At 40.0% G+C, this 22,358-nt stretch overlaps 1 protein-coding gene across 1 annotated transcript in view; it reads right to left on the bottom strand.

The window, feature by feature from the left end:
• The window catches only part of DNAH8 (dynein axonemal heavy chain 8), a 282,456-nt gene that overhangs the window by 168,732 nt on the left and 91,366 nt on the right, over positions 1-22,358 (bottom strand). Inside the window, 9 exon segments of the mRNA XM_021098657.1 lie at positions 645-747; positions 2,039-2,202; positions 3,900-4,053; positions 8,474-8,673; positions 9,819-10,059; positions 10,229-10,366; positions 14,392-14,492; positions 18,523-18,585; positions 20,380-20,493. Coding sequence (XP_020954316.1) covers positions 645-747; positions 2,039-2,202; positions 3,900-4,053; positions 8,474-8,673; positions 9,819-10,059; positions 10,229-10,366; positions 14,392-14,492; positions 18,523-18,585; positions 20,380-20,493 — 1,278 coding nt within the window.

Raw genomic sequence — 22,358 nt, 5'->3', positions numbered from 1 at the left:
ATATCATAATAGGAGTTCCCGTTGTGGCTCAGTGGGTTGAGGAGCAGACACAGTGTCTGTGAGGACAAGGGTTTGATCCCTGACCTTGCTCAGTGGGTTAAGGATCTGGCGTTGCTGTAAGCTGCGGTGTAGGTCACAGATGTGGCTCAGATCTGGCGTTGCTGCGGCTGTGGTATAGGCTGGCAGCTACAGCTCTGACTGGACCCCTAGCCCAGGAACCTTCACATGCTGCAGGTGTGGCCCAAAGAAAGAAAAAAAGGGAAAAAAATATTTAATCATAATAATGAATTACATTTAGTGAGCACACACTGTGCTGTCAGATATTTTTCAACGTACTATCCTGTGTAATCCTTCTGACAATACTATGAGGTAGAAATGATTAATATTCTGATTTTACAGCATATTTACAGAAACAGAAGCACAGGAAAATTAAGAAGATGGCCAGCTGATGGGTTGCATAATCAGTGATTCTTGCCTCAGGTTCATGGGCTCCGAATGCAAAGAAAAGAAGATATTATATAACTAACATAATTTTTAATACTCGTCTTTCCTGGCTGCACCTTTAAGATGCTAAGTTCATCTTTATTTTTTATTACATAGTCTGTGGAAAAGGGATGTAAGGAACAGATATTTAAAGTACATACCTGGATGGTATGGGAATCACTGGCTTGTCCAAGAATTTCTAGGAGAACTGGATCAGATACAAAGAAGAATCTTGGAAAGAGTAATCGCTTCTTCTCCAAATACCTTTAAATAAAGTCACAATGTCAAGTGGTCTTTTCTGAATTGTTAATTTGGGGTGGGTTTTTTGTTTTTGCCAAGACCCAATCACTAACATCTTCAATACGGTGGTCGCAAACATCTGTGTTCATTTCTCATTTGTCTCTGAAATGTCTGCCTGGAACCAAAGTCCTGCTCCACCACAGACTTGGGAAACCACTGGAAATAGGGAAGTGATTCAGAGCAAGCCTGCCCCCTCGTCTATGGTCTTCTTCCTCATCAAGAGCCCTCCTGGAACCTTTCCAAGCCAGGACAGAGGCCTACACTTGCACAAACCAGGATACAACATATTTCCAATAGACATTGAGCATGAACTGCCTTTTCAGAAAATTATCTGAGGATCAGCCTGGCTAACTGTTCTCTGAGCACACATCTCTATGCCATGGCTGGAATGTGGGGAATGGGAGCCCCCCCACCCCCAAAAGACAGGACTATGTTCTATTCCCTGGAATCTGTGAATGTGGTCTCGTTTGGAAAAAGCGTCTTTGCAAATGTCCTGCAGTTCAGGATCTTGAGAAGAGTAATTCTGGATTATCTACATTAGCCCCAAATCCAATGACAAATGTCCTCATAAGGGACACACAGGAAGAAGAGGAGAAGGACACACGAGGCAGAGATGGAGACTGGAGTTATGCAGCCACAAGCAAGTCCTAGAACCACCAGAACCGGGACGAGGCAAGGCAGGGATCTCCCCAATAGCCTTCAGAAAGCTCGGGTTCAGACTTCTGGCCTTCAGCACGGTGAGAAAACACATTTCTGCTGTTTTAAGCCACCCAGTTTGTGGTCATCTGTTACAGCAGCCCAACAAAAGTAAAACAATGCTTGAACTCACCCACCCTCAACTTGAAGGGGTCTTTTTTTTTTTTTTTTTTTTTTTTTTTGCAGAAAAAGTAAATGTATATGAAATGTTAAATTCCCATCACCACTTCAACTGTCACTACCCAAACCAGAAAGGCAGTCCATTCTATTAATTTGTCGATGGGATAAAACACCACCATACATAAAATGATGGGTAATAAAACCCTTTTAAAAAATTAAATTAAAAAAAAGGAGTTCTCACTGTGGCACAACAGGATCAGTGGTGTCTCTGCAACACTGGGACAGAGGTTCAGTCCCTAGGCCAGCACAGTGGGTTAAGGATTGAGCCTTGCCCCAGTTGTGGTGTAGGTGGTAACTATGGCTTGGATCTGATCCCTGGCCCTGAAACTCTGTGTGGCGTGGGATGGCCAAAAAAAGAAAAAAAAATTTAAACTCTTACCCTGTAAGAGATTTCTGACATACTTCTAACTGTTCGTGTAAATGAGGTAAAAGCTGCCCCATGGTTTCATCTCCAACACAGCAACTAATCACATTAGGATTCTCATGAGCTCGCTGCATTATCTTTATCCATGACTTGTCAATATTCTGAAAACGCTTTGCCTCCTAAAAACAAATCTGTAGTCAGGAAAAGTTGGCATTTGGATAACTGAATAAAGCCAAGCCTTCACTTCGGAATTTCTTACAGTTCTTTAAACCAGCCTATTAGTCTCAGGCTACATAATTTAAAGGGGCAATTTTTTTCATCTGAATTAACTCTGAACAACAAAAACTCAAAGTCATAAAACTGCTTATTGAAATGCTGTTCTATCACAATGGGGTTTACCACTGATTTGTTTCCTTACACATAATACATTTTTCAAAGTGCCACATGATTAATTTTCAGAGCTATCAACCTAAATCGCAAATCGACTCTTTCAGCACCCCAGGTGTTTTGGTTTGATGAGCAAACTGAAGAAGCATGAAAATAATTTGATCTCAAGATCTTTGGAATAATTAAAGCTTAATAGTACCCCAGGAAAAAGAAAAAGAGAAAGCAGTAAAAATCCAAAACAAAGCTTCATTTACATGTTTGCAAATGAAAATTTTCTATTTATTGTGGATGGTATTAAGCTTTGCATTCAGTTGCAAAAATGCCTTTAGAAACTGGCATAATCTTGCCTCTATTAAAACTTTTCAGTGCACTTTTTAAAGAAATACAACTTTCTGATTAAAAAAGAAAAGATTTATGTTTTTAAAAATGTGTTACAAAGAGAAATCAGCCATTTTCAAAATGCTTTTATCCTTTATTTTTAATCTATAGAGATTCCATAGGTATGGAAATTCAAAAGAGCAGCCTAATTTTATGAGAAAAGTTACCCTCATAGAATAAAGCTATTAGTAAGTTACTGGCATTAATTTCAAGGTCCCAATGAAGGTGTTTGAAAGAATTTGTTACAGGCGTCTAAGGCTGAATTTCCTTGCGCAGTGTGGCTGATCTACTATTCGTCAACTTACTAATTGTTAATTTGTGCTTACAGAATATAGATTATCTCAAATTCTACTCTCAGAGGAATATTGGAAGAGATGAACTACTATAATTTAATAGCATCATATTTGAATGGACCTCACTTCCTCACACAACCTGGAGATTTGAAAATATGTGAGCTTCTTTCTACTAATGTAAATCAAAAAAGGTCAGCACTTGAAAAAAAAATTTTTTTGTAAAGGGCAAAATACTAAATATTTCAGGCTTTGTAGGGCTGCTTTTGTAGGCTTTGTAGGTCGCTGTTACAACTACTCAGCTCTGCCACTGTAATGCTAACGCAGCCACAGACAGAACATAAATGAATGGACATAGCAGTGTTCCAATAAAACTTTACAAAAACAGGAGAGTGGGACATAGTTTGCAAAACCCTGGTGCAAATAAACAATCAAGACACAACCATATGTCTTTGTGAAAACTTTTACAGAGACATGTAGACAACACACACCAAATTATTCTATCAGCAATTACAAAAACCATACTTAAGGAGTTCGGATAGTGGTTCAGTGGGTTAAAGACCTGATCTTGCCTCTGTGAGGACTCAGGTTCCATCCCTGGCCTCAGTCAATGGCTTAAGGATCCAGCATTGCCACAACTGCAGTGTAGGTCACAGAGGTAGCTCGGATCTGGTGTTGCTGTGGCTGTGGGGTAGGCCAGCAGCTGCAGCTTCGATTCAACCCTAGCCTGGGAAATTCCATATGCTGTTGGGTGCATCTGTAAAAAAGAAATTAAAAAAAAAAAAAGAAAAGAAAAGAAAAGAAAAACTAGGTATATTTACCTGAGGTAGCTGTTTGGCAATATCACCACCTACAAAGACAGCTTCAAGATAAACCCAAAGGTTCTGGACTACTAGCCACTCTTCAATTATATCTGAGGACGTGGATAATTTATACACCCAATTCTGGATATTTTTTTTAAATGGAGCATTATATCTAAAAAGTATGAATGGAAAAGATATTACATTTTAAGAAAGAGAAAACAATATGGCCTAACAAAGTAAATTATAGGAGAAACATTCCTTTGACAATGAACTTTTTTTTTTCTAAAAGGCAGTTCCTATTAAATTTCACACATTTAATGAGATGTTTGTGTTTCTATGAATAAAACATATAATTATAGTGATTTCTCTTACTGTTTCCATACAGCAGTGACAGAGTAGGAAGTTTGCCAAGTTCGAACTTGGCACAGAGGTCCAGCAAAGTAACCGCATTGCTTGCTCCTCGGGGTAAAGGTAAAACAGAGAATACGATGACTTTCCAAGATTCCTGTGAACCAAATCCAAGTGGGGGCTGCCCATGACAATAACACATGGGGCGCTGTTTGTCACTGGTCTACGGAACTACTACCACAAGGCTAGGGTCAAGATTGAGGCTTGATGTCCACTACAGATGTGCTCTTCCACGCACAGACTGCTAATTCCACCAGGCACTGTGCCTAGATTCTGCAGTGTTAAAGATCCAGAATCGCTACCCCCCGAAAGCCTGGTTCCTGCTTTTTACCATCAGGGCTAGCTGAAGGGTTCATAAGGATACAAGGTGTCCAAAAAGCTGGGCACAACTAAGAAAGACAAGAAACAGAGTGGATGCCATGTGGGAGTGATGGGAAGCTACTGGGTAAAGACCTAATCATCCATGTTGGATCAAGATGCTGACTTCAGTTTGCGGCAATGGTAAGTTGCGTAGTGGCATTTCCTGGTGAGTGGCACTTGTTGAGTGAAATCTTAAAATGTTTCTTTTGACCAGGACAGGGTGACTTGAAGGTGCTCACATATAGAATAGGGTTCTACTGGGTATAGTCTGATGCCTGAGTGTAACTCTTCATTTCTTATAGAAGCCTCTGTTAAACACGGAGGTCTTAAGGGGTTGTACAAAAATTGTCCCAAGGAAGTGGATGAGTAGATCAGGCAGCAAGAGGCATTTTTCTCAACACTAAATTTGTAGTGTCCATCTGGCTGTTAGTTTAGAGTTGAAAAGCAATCATTAAGCCAAAAGCACCTTCAAAATCAATACGTGGAGGAATTCCCTTTGTGGTTCAGCAGAAATGAATCTGACTAGCATCCATGGGGACGTGGGTTTGATCCCTGGCCTCTCTCAGTGCGTTAAGCATCTGGCATTGCCACAAGCTGTGGTGTGGGCTGCAGACACAACTCAGATCCTACATTGCTCTGGCTGTGGCATAGGCTATAGCTCTGATTCAATGCCTAGCCTGGGAACCTCCATATGCCGTGGGTGCAGCCCTAAAAAAAAAAATCAATAAGTGCAGACCAAGATGGTATGGATGGGTATTTCAGGGAGTTGAAGCACCCAGAGCCCAAAATAGTTTCCTGCAGAATTTTTAAAAAAGAGTCATCTTTGATGGTGTTTAACCTCCCCACATGAAAAAAAAAAAAAAGATCTGAAATAAAATCACTAATGACTGGCTTTTGTTCTTTTTTTTTTTTTTGTCTTTTTTTTGCTATTTCTTGGGCCCCTCCCACGGCATATGGAGGTTCCCAGGCTAGGGGTTGAATCGGAGCTGTAGCCACCAGCCTACGTCAGAGCCACAGCAACTCGGGATCCAAGCCGTGTCTGCAACCTACACCACAGCTCACAACTGGATCCTTAACCCACTGAGCAAGGCCAGGGATCGAATCTGCAATCTCATGGTTCCTAGTCGGATTCGTTAACCACCGCGCCACGACGGGAACTCCTGGCTTTTGTTCTTAACTGCATTGCACAACTCTGGGTGGTGGAAACTGTTCATGATAGGTAGGAAGGCCATGGAGCCCCATGCAATCAGGACCCACCATGAGAAAGTGTCACCACCCAGGCAACTCAGGTGTATCACCCATGGAGATACACAACTCTCTTCTGCAGTCATATCTGGATAGAACTAGAGCTCCATCCAGCTGGCAGTACTGGCTGCATGATCCGTCGGTGGTCGGCCCTAGAAGAAGTTTTTCCGTATCCACTTGGTGTTGCAAAGTTCTCTAAGAGGAGAATCTCCCAGGGTGTTGTGACTTCTTAGATATCCTAATACTCTTTCTTGCAGAATCTCAACACTGAGTTTACTAGAACCATAAATAAGCACCATACCACTCAGGTTATATGCAAGTTAAGGATTAATTTAAGAAAGGCTTCAAATCATGAGTTCATTAGCCACAGACCAGGTTCAGATGAATCTACAGCCCCCTTCTTCAAGAGGTCTAAAGGAATTCAGGATAGCATAATTTGAAATGATGGGCAAGTAGCTGCCTGGGAAGTTTAGGAACCACTGAAGAGCCAATGGGCGCCTTTGCCAGGATTATTCAAATTCCCTGAAAGCAGTGGATGCATCCTAGGAGTTTAACTCTAGCAAGTTCAACCCAGAACTCCCAGAACTAGGAGTTTTATGAGTTAGTACATCATACAAATACAAGACTGCCTCAGGGCCAGAGATTATGCAGGATGCTAGCTATTTATTTATTTATTTTTGTTGTCTTTTTAGGGCAGCACCTGCAGTATATGGAGGTTCCCAGGCTGGGGTCAAATCGGAGCTGTAGCTGACAGCCTATGCCAGAGCCACAGCAATGCCAGATCCAAGCCACGTCTATGACCTACACCACAGCTCACGGCAACGCTGGATCCTTAACCCACTGAGCAAGGCCAGGGATCGAACCCACATCCTCATGGATGCTACTCGGATTCGTTAACCACTGAACCACGATGGGAACTCAAGGATGCTATTCATTAAACAGTGATTCCCTTCCTGGAATAGGGTATTAAAATCTCCATGCACCCTGGACACTAAACCTTGTTAATGACCTCTGAAATAATGTGACATATTTCTTAGGTGTGTTGGGGTGAAAACCAGTGAAGAATTCCCACATAGCCTGACAGGGGATTAGAGGATGCTAATGCCCAGAGAAAGACCTGACAGTATACTTAATCTGCCTGGGTCCCATTTTCTTTTTTTCTTTTTCTTTTTTTTTTTTTTTTTTTTTTTTTTGGTCTTTTGTCTTTTTAGGGGCCGTACCTGCGACATTTGGAGATTCCCAGGCTAGGGGTCCAATCGGAGCTCCAGCTGCCAGCCTACGCCACCGCCACAGCAATGCAGGACCTGAGCCGCGTCTGCGACCTACACCATAGCTCATGGCAACGCCAGATCTTTAACCCACTGAGCAAGGCCAGGGACCGAACCTGCAACCTCATGGTTCCTAGTCGGGTTCGTTAACCACTGAGCCACGATGGGAACTCCTGGGTCCCATTTTCTAACTCCGTGCTTGAGATCAGAGTCAGAGTCACTTTTGAGCTGGTGCAGTAGTACAATGACGGATAGGTTGCCTCATTTAGGCTGCAGTGGACTCAGGACAGATATAGCCACTTTCCACCATAAAAATCCAAGTAGGTATCCAAGCCCCCTAACAGTATATTCCTTCATGTGTTGCCAGCACACTTTTCCTGGGCCATCACGGGAACACTTGAGCAGGTTTAGCCAAGGAAGACAAGGATGAAAAATCAGAAAACAAAAGAGAAAGAAGATAAGGATGAAGATGTCACTGTGGTGGAGAATCAAGCTGTTCAGCAGATGAGCTGCCAGTTTGGAGGAGAATAATTACAATGGAAAACAGGAAGAGGAGGTGAGGACCATAAAAGAAAAGATGGAGGCCATGGTTATTTGGGAAAATAGGTAGTTCTTGTGAGGACAACAGAATTCAGCACTTCATTTCAGACTCTTGTGTTGTGCCACAGCTACAAAACTGGGCTTTTACGTAAAAATATATAACCCTAAATACAAAATCAAAACCTTCCCCTGAAAACTATAAAATTATCTGTGTTGACACAGAGAACAGATTGTGGTTTCCAAGGGAGAGGGGAAAGGGGACAGATGGACTGGGAGTTTGGGGTTAGTAAATGCAAACCATTACATATGGAAGGGATGAATAACAAGGTCCTACTGTGTAGCACAGGGAACTGTATTCAAAATCCTGAGATAAACCATAATGGAAGAGGATATAAAAAAGATATATAACCGAATCGCTTTGCTTTACAGCAGAAATGAACGCAACATTGTAAATCAACTATACTTCAATTTAAAAAATAATTTTAGGAGTTTACATTGTGGCTCAGTGGTAATGAAACTACTTAGTATCCATGAGGACGTGGGTTCAATCCCTGACCTTCCTCAGTGGGTTAAGGATCCAGCGTTGCCGTGAGCTGTGGTGCAGGTCGAAGATGCAGCTTGGATCTGGTGTTGCAGTGGCTGTGGCATGGGCTGGCAGCTGCAGCTCTGATTCAACCCCTGGCCTGGAACTTCCATATGCCATGGGTGCAGCCCTAAAAAGACACACACACAAATAATAATATTTAAAATAAGTAAATAAAATAAGGTTACCTGTTGCTTAGTAAGGAACCTAGGACCATTAAACTATCCTCCATCAAGGTGATAATCTCTCCCGATTCAGTTCCTTTGAGCAGGAGCTCTCCCTTTCCCTTAAATGCTGCAAAACTTAGGTTCTGGTTGGTCCAATTCTCAATCACCTGGGTCAGCTTGGCTTCAATATCCTTCTCTTTAATGGCAGATATGCAAATATCCTTCAGAGGGAAATCAAAGACTATATCATGACATTTTCAATGATAAATTAGGTGCACTGTAAAAATCAGAATTTTTTAGCTTGGTCTAGAAGCCATTGGATCATTTTACAGCCAATAAAACCAAGGCTTGAGATCATTCTATTGCAAGTTCAAACCAGAACCCTGTGGTACTCTGACTACTAACTCTTTTACTGTGCCAGGAGATAATGGAACTTAAGTCATCATGTTTCTTGTTTCTATTTTTAATTGGTGTTTTTCAGCCAAAATGGAGAAAACCGTAGCTGCTCTCTCTCAATGGCTTGCTATGAGAAGCAAAAAAAGAATATACATGAGACTCTTTTGAACTCTTTAAAGTAACATATAAACCTTGCTATATCCCTGCCTGTTTGGGCCCTAAGATGAATATCTTGCCTGACACAATCTGTTTTTAATGGGTCTTCCTGTTTTTTTTTTTTCTGAGAATCTTTGATATGGAAGTCTCACAAGAGCAAATAAGAGGTATTTTCCCCAAACATGCCTCAATTGATTTTCATACTTAGAATACTTAGATGGGAAGGAATAGAAAGGTGCAAGGAATTTCCACTCATTATTAGAACACAAATAAGTATAATAAGTGTAATAAGAGTGGCCTGAACCATTGCGAGTTCTGAGGAGGGAGAAACTTTTGCCTGCAGTGGAGGAAAGGCTTCACTGAGGAAGGAGCACGTGCGAATAAGTGGGATTCCAACTGGGAGAGAGAGAGGACATTTTATAGGAAGGGAAAAGGCTTCCTTTAGAGGCACTGAACGAAGTAATGGTGAGACTCTAGCGTGGTTAATACCAGAGCAGGCAGGGTATAGTTAAGCGACAAGGAGGATAGGCTGAAGAGCTCCAAAACTAAAAAAATTTCAAATAATCATATCTCCTTGAGTTACAGCATCATTTTGCAAAACCAAATTTTGAGAGTGCATTATACAGGATAATTAGTACACTCTTAAATAAAATGTTTATTTACACAATGTTCAGAAAAAAAAGAGACATTATTTAATAGACCATTTGTAAGACCTTATAACCTTCTTTAAAAAAGAAAGAAATGGAGAATTTTATTCACCCCAACCTAAGGATTAAAACTTGGGAGATAAGTAAGATCTTATAATCTTATGTACCTCAATGTCATCCTTATTTTTAAGGAGTGGTGCTTCCATAATATTTCTAAGACAAAAAGAATCAGATTCCACATCAAACGGGGTTCCAGTTAACTCGGAGATTCGATCCCAGTGTCTCTGTTTCATTGCCTTATTGGTCATCATTTCTAGTAGAGGACATGACTCACTGAAATCATCAATTCTTTTTTTCAGATCCAGAAAAGCTTGCCAATCTTTAAGTCCCTTTGGCAGTTTACGACATCTTTCAGGGAAAAAAAAAAAAGAAAAAATTATTTCATCTACGCATTTCTCTGAAGGTGTTATGAATATATTAACAACATATCATGAGATAAATTCATTTGTGAAATATCTAAAGGCTCTTAAGAAGACAGGCACTATAAAAAGGTAAATTTAATTCAATTGAAACCCACCTGTTCTGAAATTCCTGAAGTTCTGCATTAATTTTTTCAATGTCTACATCTCCCCAAAGTATTTCATAATAACCACTAATATTGCCCATTACAGTATCATACAGTCCATACAGCTTCTGCAGCAAGTTGAGTTCCTTTCTGGGAAACCAAATAATTAAGTCATTACATAATATACATTTAAAAAATAAATTCCATTACTGAATAGGCAGAATTAATTCAACCAAATATTTCATACATTATGTGTATAATGTCTTAGATACAACATGCATACAACCCTGGAGGTTTCCAAACAAAGAGTTTATTAAAGCTTCATCTACTAGGTCAAGATTATAGGTCTCAAATACTACAAGTTATACTATGAAATGTCATTAACAAATGGTTTGATTATTATTACCATACCAATCTCTGCAAACAATGTGACCAAAACTTAATAACAAGATCAAAGCCAAGGCTAAGGTTTTATTTGATTTTTTTCTTTCAAATGCAAGCTGGATTTTTAAAAAATTTTATGGCTGCACCTGCTGCATATGGAAGTTCCCAGGGGAGGGACTGAATGTGAAACACAGCTGTGACCTACATTACATCTGCAGCAACACTGGATCCTTTACCACCCTGTGATGGGCCAGGGATTGAATCTGCACCTCCGCAGCTACCACAGCCACTGCAGCTGTATTCTTAACCCATTGTGCCAAGGTAGGAATTCTGTCTTGCTGGATTTTTATGATTATGTCTGCCTTTAAATCTGACTTTACATGCCATTTTCCTACAAAAAGCTTTAAGTGCCCAAATGGAGTTATATCTGAAACAAGAATAAAAGGTGGGATTTCAGGGCCAAGTAAAGGAAAACTTTATTATGTAAAACACCAAAAAATAAACCACTCAACAGAGTTGGTGAATTCTCTCTCAAATTCTTCAGCCCTTCACATACCATGAGGGTCCACTGAATCCAATTTTTATTTTTCAGTTTATTTCTTGAGTAGCTCTAATTATTTCTAAGGATTGAGAGTCACAACTTTTATTATTTATTATAAATAAGCAGAGATCAAGGATAAAATATGCTTGTGTTTTTGACAGAGTAAAGCTCATTCTATCTTGCGTTGACCTAAAACAAATAGACTTCCAGTTATTTATCCAGAAAAAAGGGGGGGGGCGTTATTTGGGATTGGCAGAAAATTGCAGCTAGGGGTCTGTGACCATGGTGAGCCATGTACAAGTCCCAGAATGGCCAGGGAAGAAGAACTCTTTTATAGAGGGGAATAGGAAGTTGGGAGGGTTACAGTAAACACAAAGGCCATGGCTTTTCATTGGCTGACTCGTTGCCAGGAAAGAAGAGGAGTCTTTCTTCCTGTTAGGCTCTGCTAAGGTTGCAGAGTATGACAGCTCCCCCCTTCTGGTCTCCCAACTCTATGTTTCTGTTCATTAATTTTTTTTACACTTGCAATCATCACAAGGGGGCACTGGACCCTTTTATAAATCTAAGGTACATTTTGGAATCTTAGTTATCTTTTTTTCTAATTCGTGTTTCCTTTTTCTAATTCATAATTCTAAAAATTATTTCATTATTAATCACTGAACATTCCCAATTATGCTAAAAAATGACTAAAATAATGAGAAAAAAATAATGATGAAATCTCCTATAAGGATGATGCAATAGTGAAAAAATAATTACTGCGGCATAATCCTTTAAATTTCTTATTGAGTGGCCAAGATACTGTATCATCTTTCAAGAAAATATAAAGAAGGAACTCTGGAGACATCATTTTTGTGGTCTTTTGACTTCTGTTTAGCTTTTACTTAATATCATTAAGATTTCAGTACTTTTCATTTTCTATTTAAAACAGCAAAAAAAGAAAATTGAAGAGGAAGATGCCTCCCAAGTTTTAAACAGAATAGAAACAGAAAGCAGCACTCTAGATTCTAATTTTGATAGTGAAACTGAGTGTGTAAGTGAAATCTCAGACCTTTGAGTCTTTAGATGAGGATAACTTATATGGACTTTTAACTCACTAATATATGAGTGAAAAATATATGTCAAAAGAGGCAACGGCTTCATCGTGCAATATTTTGCAGCAAGAGCCTAGAACATCCCACTTTGTAAAAAGGTAAGTGATAGTGTTCCTTCATTATTTATGATGTTTGTGTAAATTTTATTTGATACATTCCACAACAGGACAAGGGTTGAAGACAGACATATATTCAAAGGAAATAGATAATGCAAAAATGAGGGGAAAAAAGTTAATTGAACTTATCATTCAAATTTAAAAGTAAAGATTTTTGTATTTATATTGCAAAACAGGTTGGTGATCCCCTCTTCAACAAAACTATGTGTCCAAGTTTTCAACATTCTGAGTTTTAATGATGTGAGTGCAAGAAAAAACTGTAAGTAATGATAAGCTAGACATTACTGGAGATGGAGTTGAAACCTGGAGTCAGTGTTTACGGGATGGGTATGCTCCAGGTTCATGCATATCAGCTAATGAGCTATATTCAAAAGTTGGTCTTGGGAGTTCTCACTGCGGCTCAGCGGTAATGAAACTGACTAGTATCCATGCAGATTCGGGTACAATCCCTGGCCCTGCTCACTAGGTTAAGGATCCATGAGCTGTGGTGTAGGTCAAAGATGAGGTTCAGATCCCGAGTTGCTGTGGCTGTGGTATCTGGCAGCTGCATCTCCGATTCGATCCCTAGCCTGGGAACTTCCATGTGTCACTCATGTGGCTCTAAAAAAATATAAATAAATAAATAAATAAATAAATAAAAGCAAAAGTTGGTCTCCATTTCATGTATATTTCAACCCAGGCCATTCTAGAATAAAAATTTGGGTCTTCACTGCTTAAATTATTATTATATTTTGTAATAAAACTTGCTTTTCACCATTCCTTTATTCTTCCTTCTGAAAATCATTCACAATTACTTAAAAACATAAACACTTAAAAGGGTCCATTGGTCCAGATGGTAGATGAGGATCATTAGTTTTCCTAGAAAACTGAGGGTGAAAAAACACTGATCCTCAGACCAAGGATGCAAAAGAACTAACCAGAGAGTTTATAAAAATGCAGATTTGCTAGGACCCAGTCCCAGACATCCTGATTCAATAAGTCAGGGAAAAGGACCAGACATCTGCAACTCTTACACAGCTGGGCACTGCCTTATGCTTAGCAAATGACTGTTTTTAGCAAAAGAATACAAATCGTCTACCCTACATGGCGGAAGAATTCATTTAGCTTCAGACAATTTCATGTCTGTTTTGCCAAAACATTTTCATGCTGGGACTTTGAAACAAGTCAACATAAAGTTTTAAAGCCGAGATCCTAATAAGCTAATGCCACTGTTTTAGATTTGCCTTTGAGTCTATGGCCATACCGCCCTGAACATGCCCGATCTCGTCTAATTCTGCTTTTAGGGAGAGTTATATTTAAAATTCTATTAAAATATGCTTCTTTAAATCCTAGGTCCACAGTTTAAAATCAGTTGTTACTGGAGTTCCCACTGTGGTAGGTGGGTTAATGATCTGGCTTGTCTCTGTGGTATTGCTGGTTCCATCCCCAGGCCCCAGAACAGTGGATTAAGGATCTCACGTTGCTGCAGCTGTCACAGATATTTAGATTGCAAATGCGACTTAGATTCGATCCCAGGTCCAAGAACATCCATAGGCCACAGGTGTAGCCGAGAAAGGGAGAAAAAAAAAAACAAAAACAATTGCTACTGTTTAAAACCAATTAAGTTCCTTGGCCTTCCATCTCAACCAATTCTGTCTGCCCAATAGGGAAAAGCACTTAGCATTAATGCAGTAAGAAGAAAGCAAGGGCCAAAGATGGCTAGTCCTCTAAACAAACAAAAGTTACCCAAAATTGCATGCTTCTACACAATTATTGACATCATTCAAAAATTGTGAAAAGAAAAAAAAAAAAACTAAGCACAGGCTAAATATAGGCATGAACACCCAGAATTTTTGCAGTGTATTTTCTATTCACCTGGAACATTTCTTTTGTATATGAAAACTATATCCAATGGGTCAGAAATAGCCAGGAAGGAAGAGACTATTTAGGAGTTTTCCAGGCCAGATTCTTCTCTGAATGATAAAAGATTTAATGGTAACATGATTCTTCTAATGGACAGTATCAATTATTTGCATATAACACTTGACCAGTTTCTAAACTTACCTGGTTTTGTGTAAAACCTCATAGTCAGTCACTGGCAACCCAAAAAGTTGTTCACCAGATGAATACGTAACAAATTTCCTCCACAGATCATCAAAATTGGCCTATAAAAAGGTTTTTAAAATATAGTAAGATATAATTAATTCAGACCTATTAAAGAAGAATTTACTATAATAAGAATAAATGCTACACGAAGGTTTATTTAGTAACATCTATGAAACAAGGATTTGTGAAACAAATTTTTGCTGATACCAAGCTATCAGAGGAAAAGTTAAACTCTCAGGAAAATTTTCTTTCAAACATTCTGAAATTATCCATTTTATATAAAATTATTGCCTTAGTAAATTAAGTGGTCCCCAGACATGTAGTTCATGCTCCTATAAATACATCTGAAAGAGATGAAACTGCATTTAAAAAATTCTATAATTCGGACTTTTTCACTATTTTAGACTGGTCATCTCTCCTATACGGTTCCAATGAGTGAAGCATTGGTATAATTCATTCAATTTTGTTTTCTCTACAAGCAATAAAAGTTCTATAAAGGATTCCATTTTAACACCATTTGAAATAATTCTAACTGGTTTAAATCAGCAAAATTAATGCATAGATCTTTTGAAATGGAATTTTAATATCTTATACTTAGAATGCTAAGTATTAACAGTGTTTAAGGCACCAAGGGAAATAGAAATAATTCACTCATGACAAGGTATGTGTGTGCTACATAAATTGTATAACATGTCAATAAGGATCCTAAAGTCCCAGTCCTGCAAAAGTGTCTGGCATCAGACCTCACAGTGCCCCGCCAACGACACAGATCTGACAGGTACATTAGCCCATTTTACAGGAGCCCAAACAGGAAAGTGTCAAGACCCAGGAGGAACTCCAGTGAACTCCTAGTTCCTAGAAGGGAAGAGCCATTTTGCACTTTTTTTTTTGTCTATTTAGGGCTACATGTGCAGCCTATGGAAATTCCCAAGTTAGGGGTGGAGTCGGAGCTGTAGCTGCTGGCCTACACCACAGCCACAGCAACACTGGCTCCTTAACCCACTGAGCAAGGCCAGGGATTGAACATGCATCCTCAAGGATACTAGTCAGGTTCTTTACCCCTGAGTCAAAACAGAAACTCCCCACTTTGTACTTTTTATAGTCCTTGGATTAGTATAGTGGTTACTCAATAATAGGACTGTGCGACACTAGGAAAGGGAAAACAAAAACTTCATTTAACTGCACAGCAGACATTGCTATGACACGCTTCATGCCAGCCAAGTACCTGGAAACACCCCAAATCAGAGTAACTTTCATCAGAAAACACCACTGGGACCTGAGACCCAGTGTGAGATGAGGCTCCTCCTTCTTCCCCAGATCTAGATCTGCTCATTTTGGGGGTGAGAGGGGCAAGGGGAGCACCTGCTTTTGAGAGTTAGGTCTGTAACTATGACCCTCATCCATATACCCAGCTAGATTCCAGCAAACAGGAACCACCCCTACCCATCTCAGGAGAACCTGTGATATAACAGATTCCATCCAACCTGACTGAACCTTTTTGGTAAGACTGTGCTTGGAACCAGCCTGAACAAAACATGTACATAAAGCAACGAGAACAAATTACTGACTCAACTCCTCCATCTGCTTTGGGAGGAAAAAATATGAAGTAACCTCCGACATAGGTAAAGGGTATTGCGAAACACCTGCCCAGTACTGTGGCAAAAACTACAGAAAGCCTTCCTATGACTAGATTAGCTGCAGAACTTTGGTATTCCCCGTAAAGAAGAAAACGCTGGTTTTTGGAAGGCAGCTCTGTGTGTCCTGGCGGGATGACCATGTAGCTGCCTGAGTACAAATGCAGGGAAACAGACTGGGTAAAGCAAAGAGACAAGGGAGGTTTGGGCGGGGGGGGGGGGGTGCAGAACAGAGAGGTGTTATTACTGTTATTTTAAGAAGGAAAGACAAATAGTTTTTTAAATGCTAATTGGGAAGATTTAGCAGGGAGAAAAAGGTTAAAAGCAAAGGAGAGAAAAGGGTTGACCTAAGAAGAGACAAGACAGAGAGTAAAGAGGCCCCAGGACAAGAAGGAGGGGGCACATCTCTCTGAAATTTTCCCTGCAAATTTGGAGACAGGATCATCTGTTCAAATGGATCCCCACACTCCTCCTCCTCTCACTTGTACTTCTGCGCAAGCTGGAAGCCTTGATCTTTTCCCCTCAGCTCAAGCTCCAAGCCTATCAAGTCAGTTTCTTCAGCAAACTCATGAGGCATCCAGTTTTCTTCATTCCAAGTGCATTTGCTTTGTCTGAATCTTTATAGCATCTTGCTTATGTGATGGAAACTGTCATCAGTCGGGCCACCCTCCCTCTAAACCATTTTCTGCACTAATGCCAGAGAAATATTTGAAAAACACAACCGTTTTAAAAATTTAAATCTGATCCTATCATTCCTGGCTCAGAGCCTCCACCCACAAGCTCCTTACTGTAGCCCACAAGGCCCTCCCATTCGTGACCTCCGCCACTGTGCTGCCCCATCCCTCATCGTCTCCCCTTTGCCCTTGGCGCCCGCCCTAAACTCCCTGTTTACCTCCTCACTGCCTGGTCTTTGTATGAGCCACAAATTCTGCCTACCTTGTTTTCCTCCTTCCTCATCTAGCTCACTCTAATTAGTCCCTCAAGAAGCTGTGTGGGTCCTGCCTCTTCCAGGAAGTCTTCTCTGTCTGCCTCACCAGCCCCCATTTGACTTGGGAGTGCCTTATATCTGTTTCCACAGCACAAGTTCTCTTAGTTAACTAGGTCACAGTGGTCACCACATGGTTCTGCTATCTATCTAGCGGTCTCCCTACCAGATTTTAGCAGCTTGGATGTTAGAACCATTTCTTAAATCATCTTCCTATCAACCAAGATACCCAGTAAGCATCTGATAAATGTTTTTTAAACAACCAAGAATGCAAGTGGGATAGGGCGCATAAAGACAATACAAATATATAGTACAGCCACTGGAGAAAACAGGATAGACGGGAGGATGGGATTAACACATACACACTACTATATATAAAAAAGGTAACTAACAAGGACCTACTGTACAGCACAGGGAGGTCTACTCAATGCTCTGTAATAACCTACATGGGAAAAAAGGATGGATAGATGTGTATGTATAACTGATTCACTTTGCTGTAAACCTGAAGCAAATACAACATTGTGAATCAACGATACTCCAATAAATTTTATTTTATTTTATTGTTATTATTATTTTTTTGTCTTTTTGCCATTTTTAGGGCCACTCCCGTGGCATATGGAGGTTCCCAGGCTAGGGGTGTAATCGGAGCTGTAGCCACTGGCCTACACCAGAGCCATAGCAACTCAGAATCCGAGCCATGTCTGCAACCTACACCACAGCTCACGGCAACGCCAGATCGTTAACCCACTGAGCAAGGGCAGGGATCGAACCCGCAACCTCATGGTTCCTAGTCGGATTCGTTAACCACTGAGCCATGAAGGGAACTCCCTCCAATAAATTAAAAAAAGAAAAGAAAACAGGATAGAGAATGAGAACAAATAACAAAATTCCCTGATGCTCCCAAGGGGCGAGCTGACATAAAAATCCATGAATTTGCAAAATATTAATCCAAGTGGGTGTGTGATTTTTCTCTAGACGTGCTCAATGATCTGAGTGTAGAAAAAGATGATGAATGGCTGGTCTGGTCCAGTGAGAACTGTAATCTGAAGTTGGACATAGGACTGGGGAGGTTTAAAGTGTTGGATAGAGAGGGAGGAAAAATAATGGATACAGAGGAAAGACAGGGAAACTGTCAATATTCAAAATCCTATTTTGATACATTTTATTATTCTATGAATTTTTTATCACTCATACAAATGAGACACTTGAAACTGAAATAAGGTACACACTCAAGTTCAAAATCAAAGTCTTGTTCCCTAAAATCATAGAGGGCTACTCTATGCAGAAAAGCATGTGGGATAGAAGAGAAGGAATCAATTGCACTACATCGTGGATTCAAATATAATTCAAGTCTAGGCACCTGAAATACTAACTTTTCCACTGTCAGGTAAAATGCATAAATTTCCCTCTAAAGTCACTGTAAACAATAACAACACGTTGTCGACATGACCACAAAAAAAGTAGTTCTACCTGAAATATCTGGAGCCTGTTGCTAGCTTCTTGGGGTGGTATATTTGGAACCATAGGTCCTTCCTGTAATGAACAATATCATCTCCATTTTAATTATTAATCATATGTATTTATCAGTTTATTGGGTTTACCTATTATTTCCTTTTACACAAATAAATATAATTTTTAATTTAATCTTTTTTTTTTTTTTTTTTTTTGTCTTTTTGCCATTTCTAGGGCCACTCCTGTGGCATATGGAGGTTCCCAGGCTAGGGGTCGAATTGGAGCTGTAGCCACCAGCCTACGCCAGAGCCACAGCAACGCAGGATCGGAGCCACATCTGCGACCTACACCACAGCTCATGGCAACGCCGGATCGTTAACCCACTGAGCAAGGGCAGGGACCGAACCCGCAACCTCATGGTTCCTAGTCGGATTTGTTAACCACTGCGCCACGACGGGAACTCCAATTTTTAATTTAAATGGTCTAATTTTGTCCTGTACATGAAGCTTTTGTTTGTTTTTTTGTAACAGTTTTACTGAGATATAATTCATTTACACAGCCCACTCATTTGAAACTTATAATTCAATGGTTTTTATTATATCCACAGAGTTGTGTAACTATTCTCACAATAAATTTTAGTACATTTGCATCACTCTTCATTTTGAAAGGACCTTGACATAGCTAATAAAAAAACATGATTAAATTACATTTTATATGAACTTCCTAATGCAAGAGCTCTGTTTCAGTTCCTTTATGATGATAACTTATGATGCTGCGGGTGTGCATCAGAATAACTGATTCAGTGTGCTGACAACCATCTCTTTTCACTAACAGTTCAGCCCAATATGGAAACCAGACACACGTAAGTTGAATACTTGGAAGAAGTAAAATGTGCTCTCTTGTGACCATGAGCCAAAAAACAGTTGCAAAAAAGACCATAGATGGTCTGTGCAATCATGAATATTATAGCTATGCTAAATAATAGACTAGATTGCCAGGATAATAGAATAATGCAGCAATAAAATCTAACCTTCAAGATTAAGTTTAAAAAGTATTATAAGGAGCTCCCTCTGTGGCACAGTGGGTTAGGGAATCCAACTTCAGTGGCTCAGGTCATGCAGAGGCGCAGGTTTGATCCCTGGCCTGATGCCATGGGTGAGAGGATCCAGCATTGCCAGAGCTGGGGCATAGGCCGCAGCTGTGGCTTGGAGTCAGTCCCTGGAACGGGAACTTCCATATGCTGTGGGTGAGGCCATAAAAAAAAAAAAAAGAAAAAAAAGTGTTATAAAAGGAGTGCCAAGGGTTTAAATTATCTGATGATTCCAGATCTATTGTGACCACTAAAACAAAGCAGAATGTGTTAGAGGACTAAATCCCACTTCTGAGTTTAACTTCAGAGGGATTAACCATTCATTATCCGTCATCACACCAGGTGGAACAGTCTGTGGCGCTGACCAAGGATGATATTTATTACTTATTTTCGGTGACTCTTTTGGTTTTCTAAGAGTTAGTGAAGAAAAAAAAATCAGTTGCATAATACCCTGCTATTAGGACATTTAGAGTTTTACAGCCTTCCAGCAAGTGTATTACATTTTCAATTATGAGTATTCCGGCCCTGTAAAGAACAAACCCACACCTTTTTTTCCTTCCACAAGCTCCAAAGATGTTGCTCCTTTTATCTGTTAAATGTTTCTTCCTCTATAAAACATGCTTAAAAGTATACCTATCCCCCCTTTTTGATAGCATCAAACATGCAAAGATAGCTTCGTACACACAGTGTACAACTCACAGTGTATTTCTCAGGTTCATGACCTTCATCTCATATAAACATACCGCTGGACATCTCAACACACAGCATGCAAACACTTAAATTACCGTCTCATATGCTTCGGCAAAGTTCATTACATCCTCACGAAAAACTTCCACGGACTCGAGCAGACTACTTTTAAACTTTGGCTGCACTAGAACTAGTTCATCTTGTACAGAGACCTAGAATGAAAAAAATAATATTCAAGAAGTAATGTATTTAAATGAAAACTACAATTCTATTCCAACAAGATTATCTCACCTAGCTCCTACATGAGTAAGGAAGTCTCTGCAATGTTATTTGTAAAAACAAACAAACGAGCAAAAACAAACCGCAGAAATAAGCAGTCTGATTATACTAACAGGAGACTCAAGTCTGACCTAGAAGCAGCACTATTTAACTGCCATAAAGAGAGTGTTCTGGCTGACCAGCACAGCCCACTGCTAAGGCCAGGGTAAACAGTTACAACTAGGGGCCCAGTCTCTGGGACCAGGCCATGGTCTGGGATTGGCAGTCTCTTGAAGGTTCATGTGGTTGCAGTAACTGGACCCGTTTCCCATAAGAAAATGGTATTACTCTAGATATTCAAAAAATTAGCAAATATCCTCCACAATGGTCCTCAAAGCTTCTGCTTAAACCTTCAGTCAAAAGAGCTAGCATTTAATTCATGCTTACCACCTGCCAGGCTCTTTCTATATGTTAACTCCTTTTATCCTCACAAGCCACCCCGCCCCCCTGCCGCCTGTGTGGTAAATACTAATATTATACCCATTTTGCAAGTGAGAAAACTGAGGCACAGAGAGACAAAGTAATTTCCTCGAGGTCCCAGCACCAGGACGAGATAAGATCAAAGATTTAACACCTGGCAGTGTGGTTCTAGGGCTCCCACTTTGAACTGCTCTCAACAACAGCATCTCTCTGGGTTGGAACATACGTTACTTCATTTTTTATTTTTCAGTGGCATATGGAAGTTTCTAGGCTAGGGGTCAAATCAGAGCTGCAGCTGCTGGCCTACACCACAGCCACAGCAAGGCAGGATCCAAGCCACATCTGTGACCTACACCACAGCTCACAGCAACACCGGATACTTAAGGATCCAGCCACTGAGGAATCAAGCCCACGTCCTCATGGATACTAGTCAGGTTCGTTACCACAGCCGGAACTCCCATAGTTCTTAAAGTAACTATAGCAAAGAATGGGTCAGTGGATTTACTACTAACAGTTAAAGAGATAGGTAAATAAGCCAAGTGAACATTTTCCATTGAACAATAACAGAAAATTGGGCTTCACTAAATCAACAGAGGGCTCCCCACCTTCTACCTAAGATTCACTTGCTGGATTAACCAGCTAGTACCTTTCAAAATAAGTTTCCTGGTCAATATTGAATATGAATTTAAACAAAAACAAGTCTTAAAATATCTTATGTACATTACTTCAGATGATTATCATAACCACATTTGCTAAAATTCCTAAAATATTCCTAAATGACCACACGAAATTGAGAAATAAAGGTTATTAACTTGCATAAGATCACACAATCAGCTGGTGGCCGAGCTGGAATCACCTGTCATGACCCGGTTTCAGCTCTGTGTCCTTGCTATTGTGCTATGTTTCACTCTCACTGACAAATCTTACCATAAGCAGAAAATTTTAAGCCAATGTTAATTCATATCCAATTAAAGTTTCAGTATAATAAAAGAATCTACACCCTTCCCTGGAGTTCATTTTTAATGTCAAAATATTTACCAACATCAAAAATGCTTAGAGAGAGAGTTCCCATCATGGCTCAGTGGTTAACAAGCATTCATGAGGACTCGGGTTTGATCCCTGGCCTCACTCAGTGGGTTAAGGATCCGGCATTGCCATGAGCTGTGGTGTAGGTCACAGACATGGCTTGGATCCCGTGTTGCTGTGGCTGTGGCATAGGCCAGTGACTATAGCTCCAATTGGACCCCTAGCCTGGGAACCTCTATATGCTGAGAGTGTGGCCCTAAAAGGACACACACAAAAAAATGCTTAGAGAGGAATTTATATCTATAAATGCCTA

The sequence above is a fragment of the Sus scrofa genome, chromosome 7 (assembly GCF_000003025.6).
Source record: "Sus scrofa isolate TJ Tabasco breed Duroc chromosome 7, Sscrofa11.1, whole genome shotgun sequence".
NCBI classification, from domain to species: Eukaryota; Metazoa; Chordata; class Mammalia; order Artiodactyla; family Suidae; genus Sus; species Sus scrofa.
Note: the sequence above shows the minus strand (reverse complement) of the source record. Positions and strands in the feature narration are given on the sequence as shown.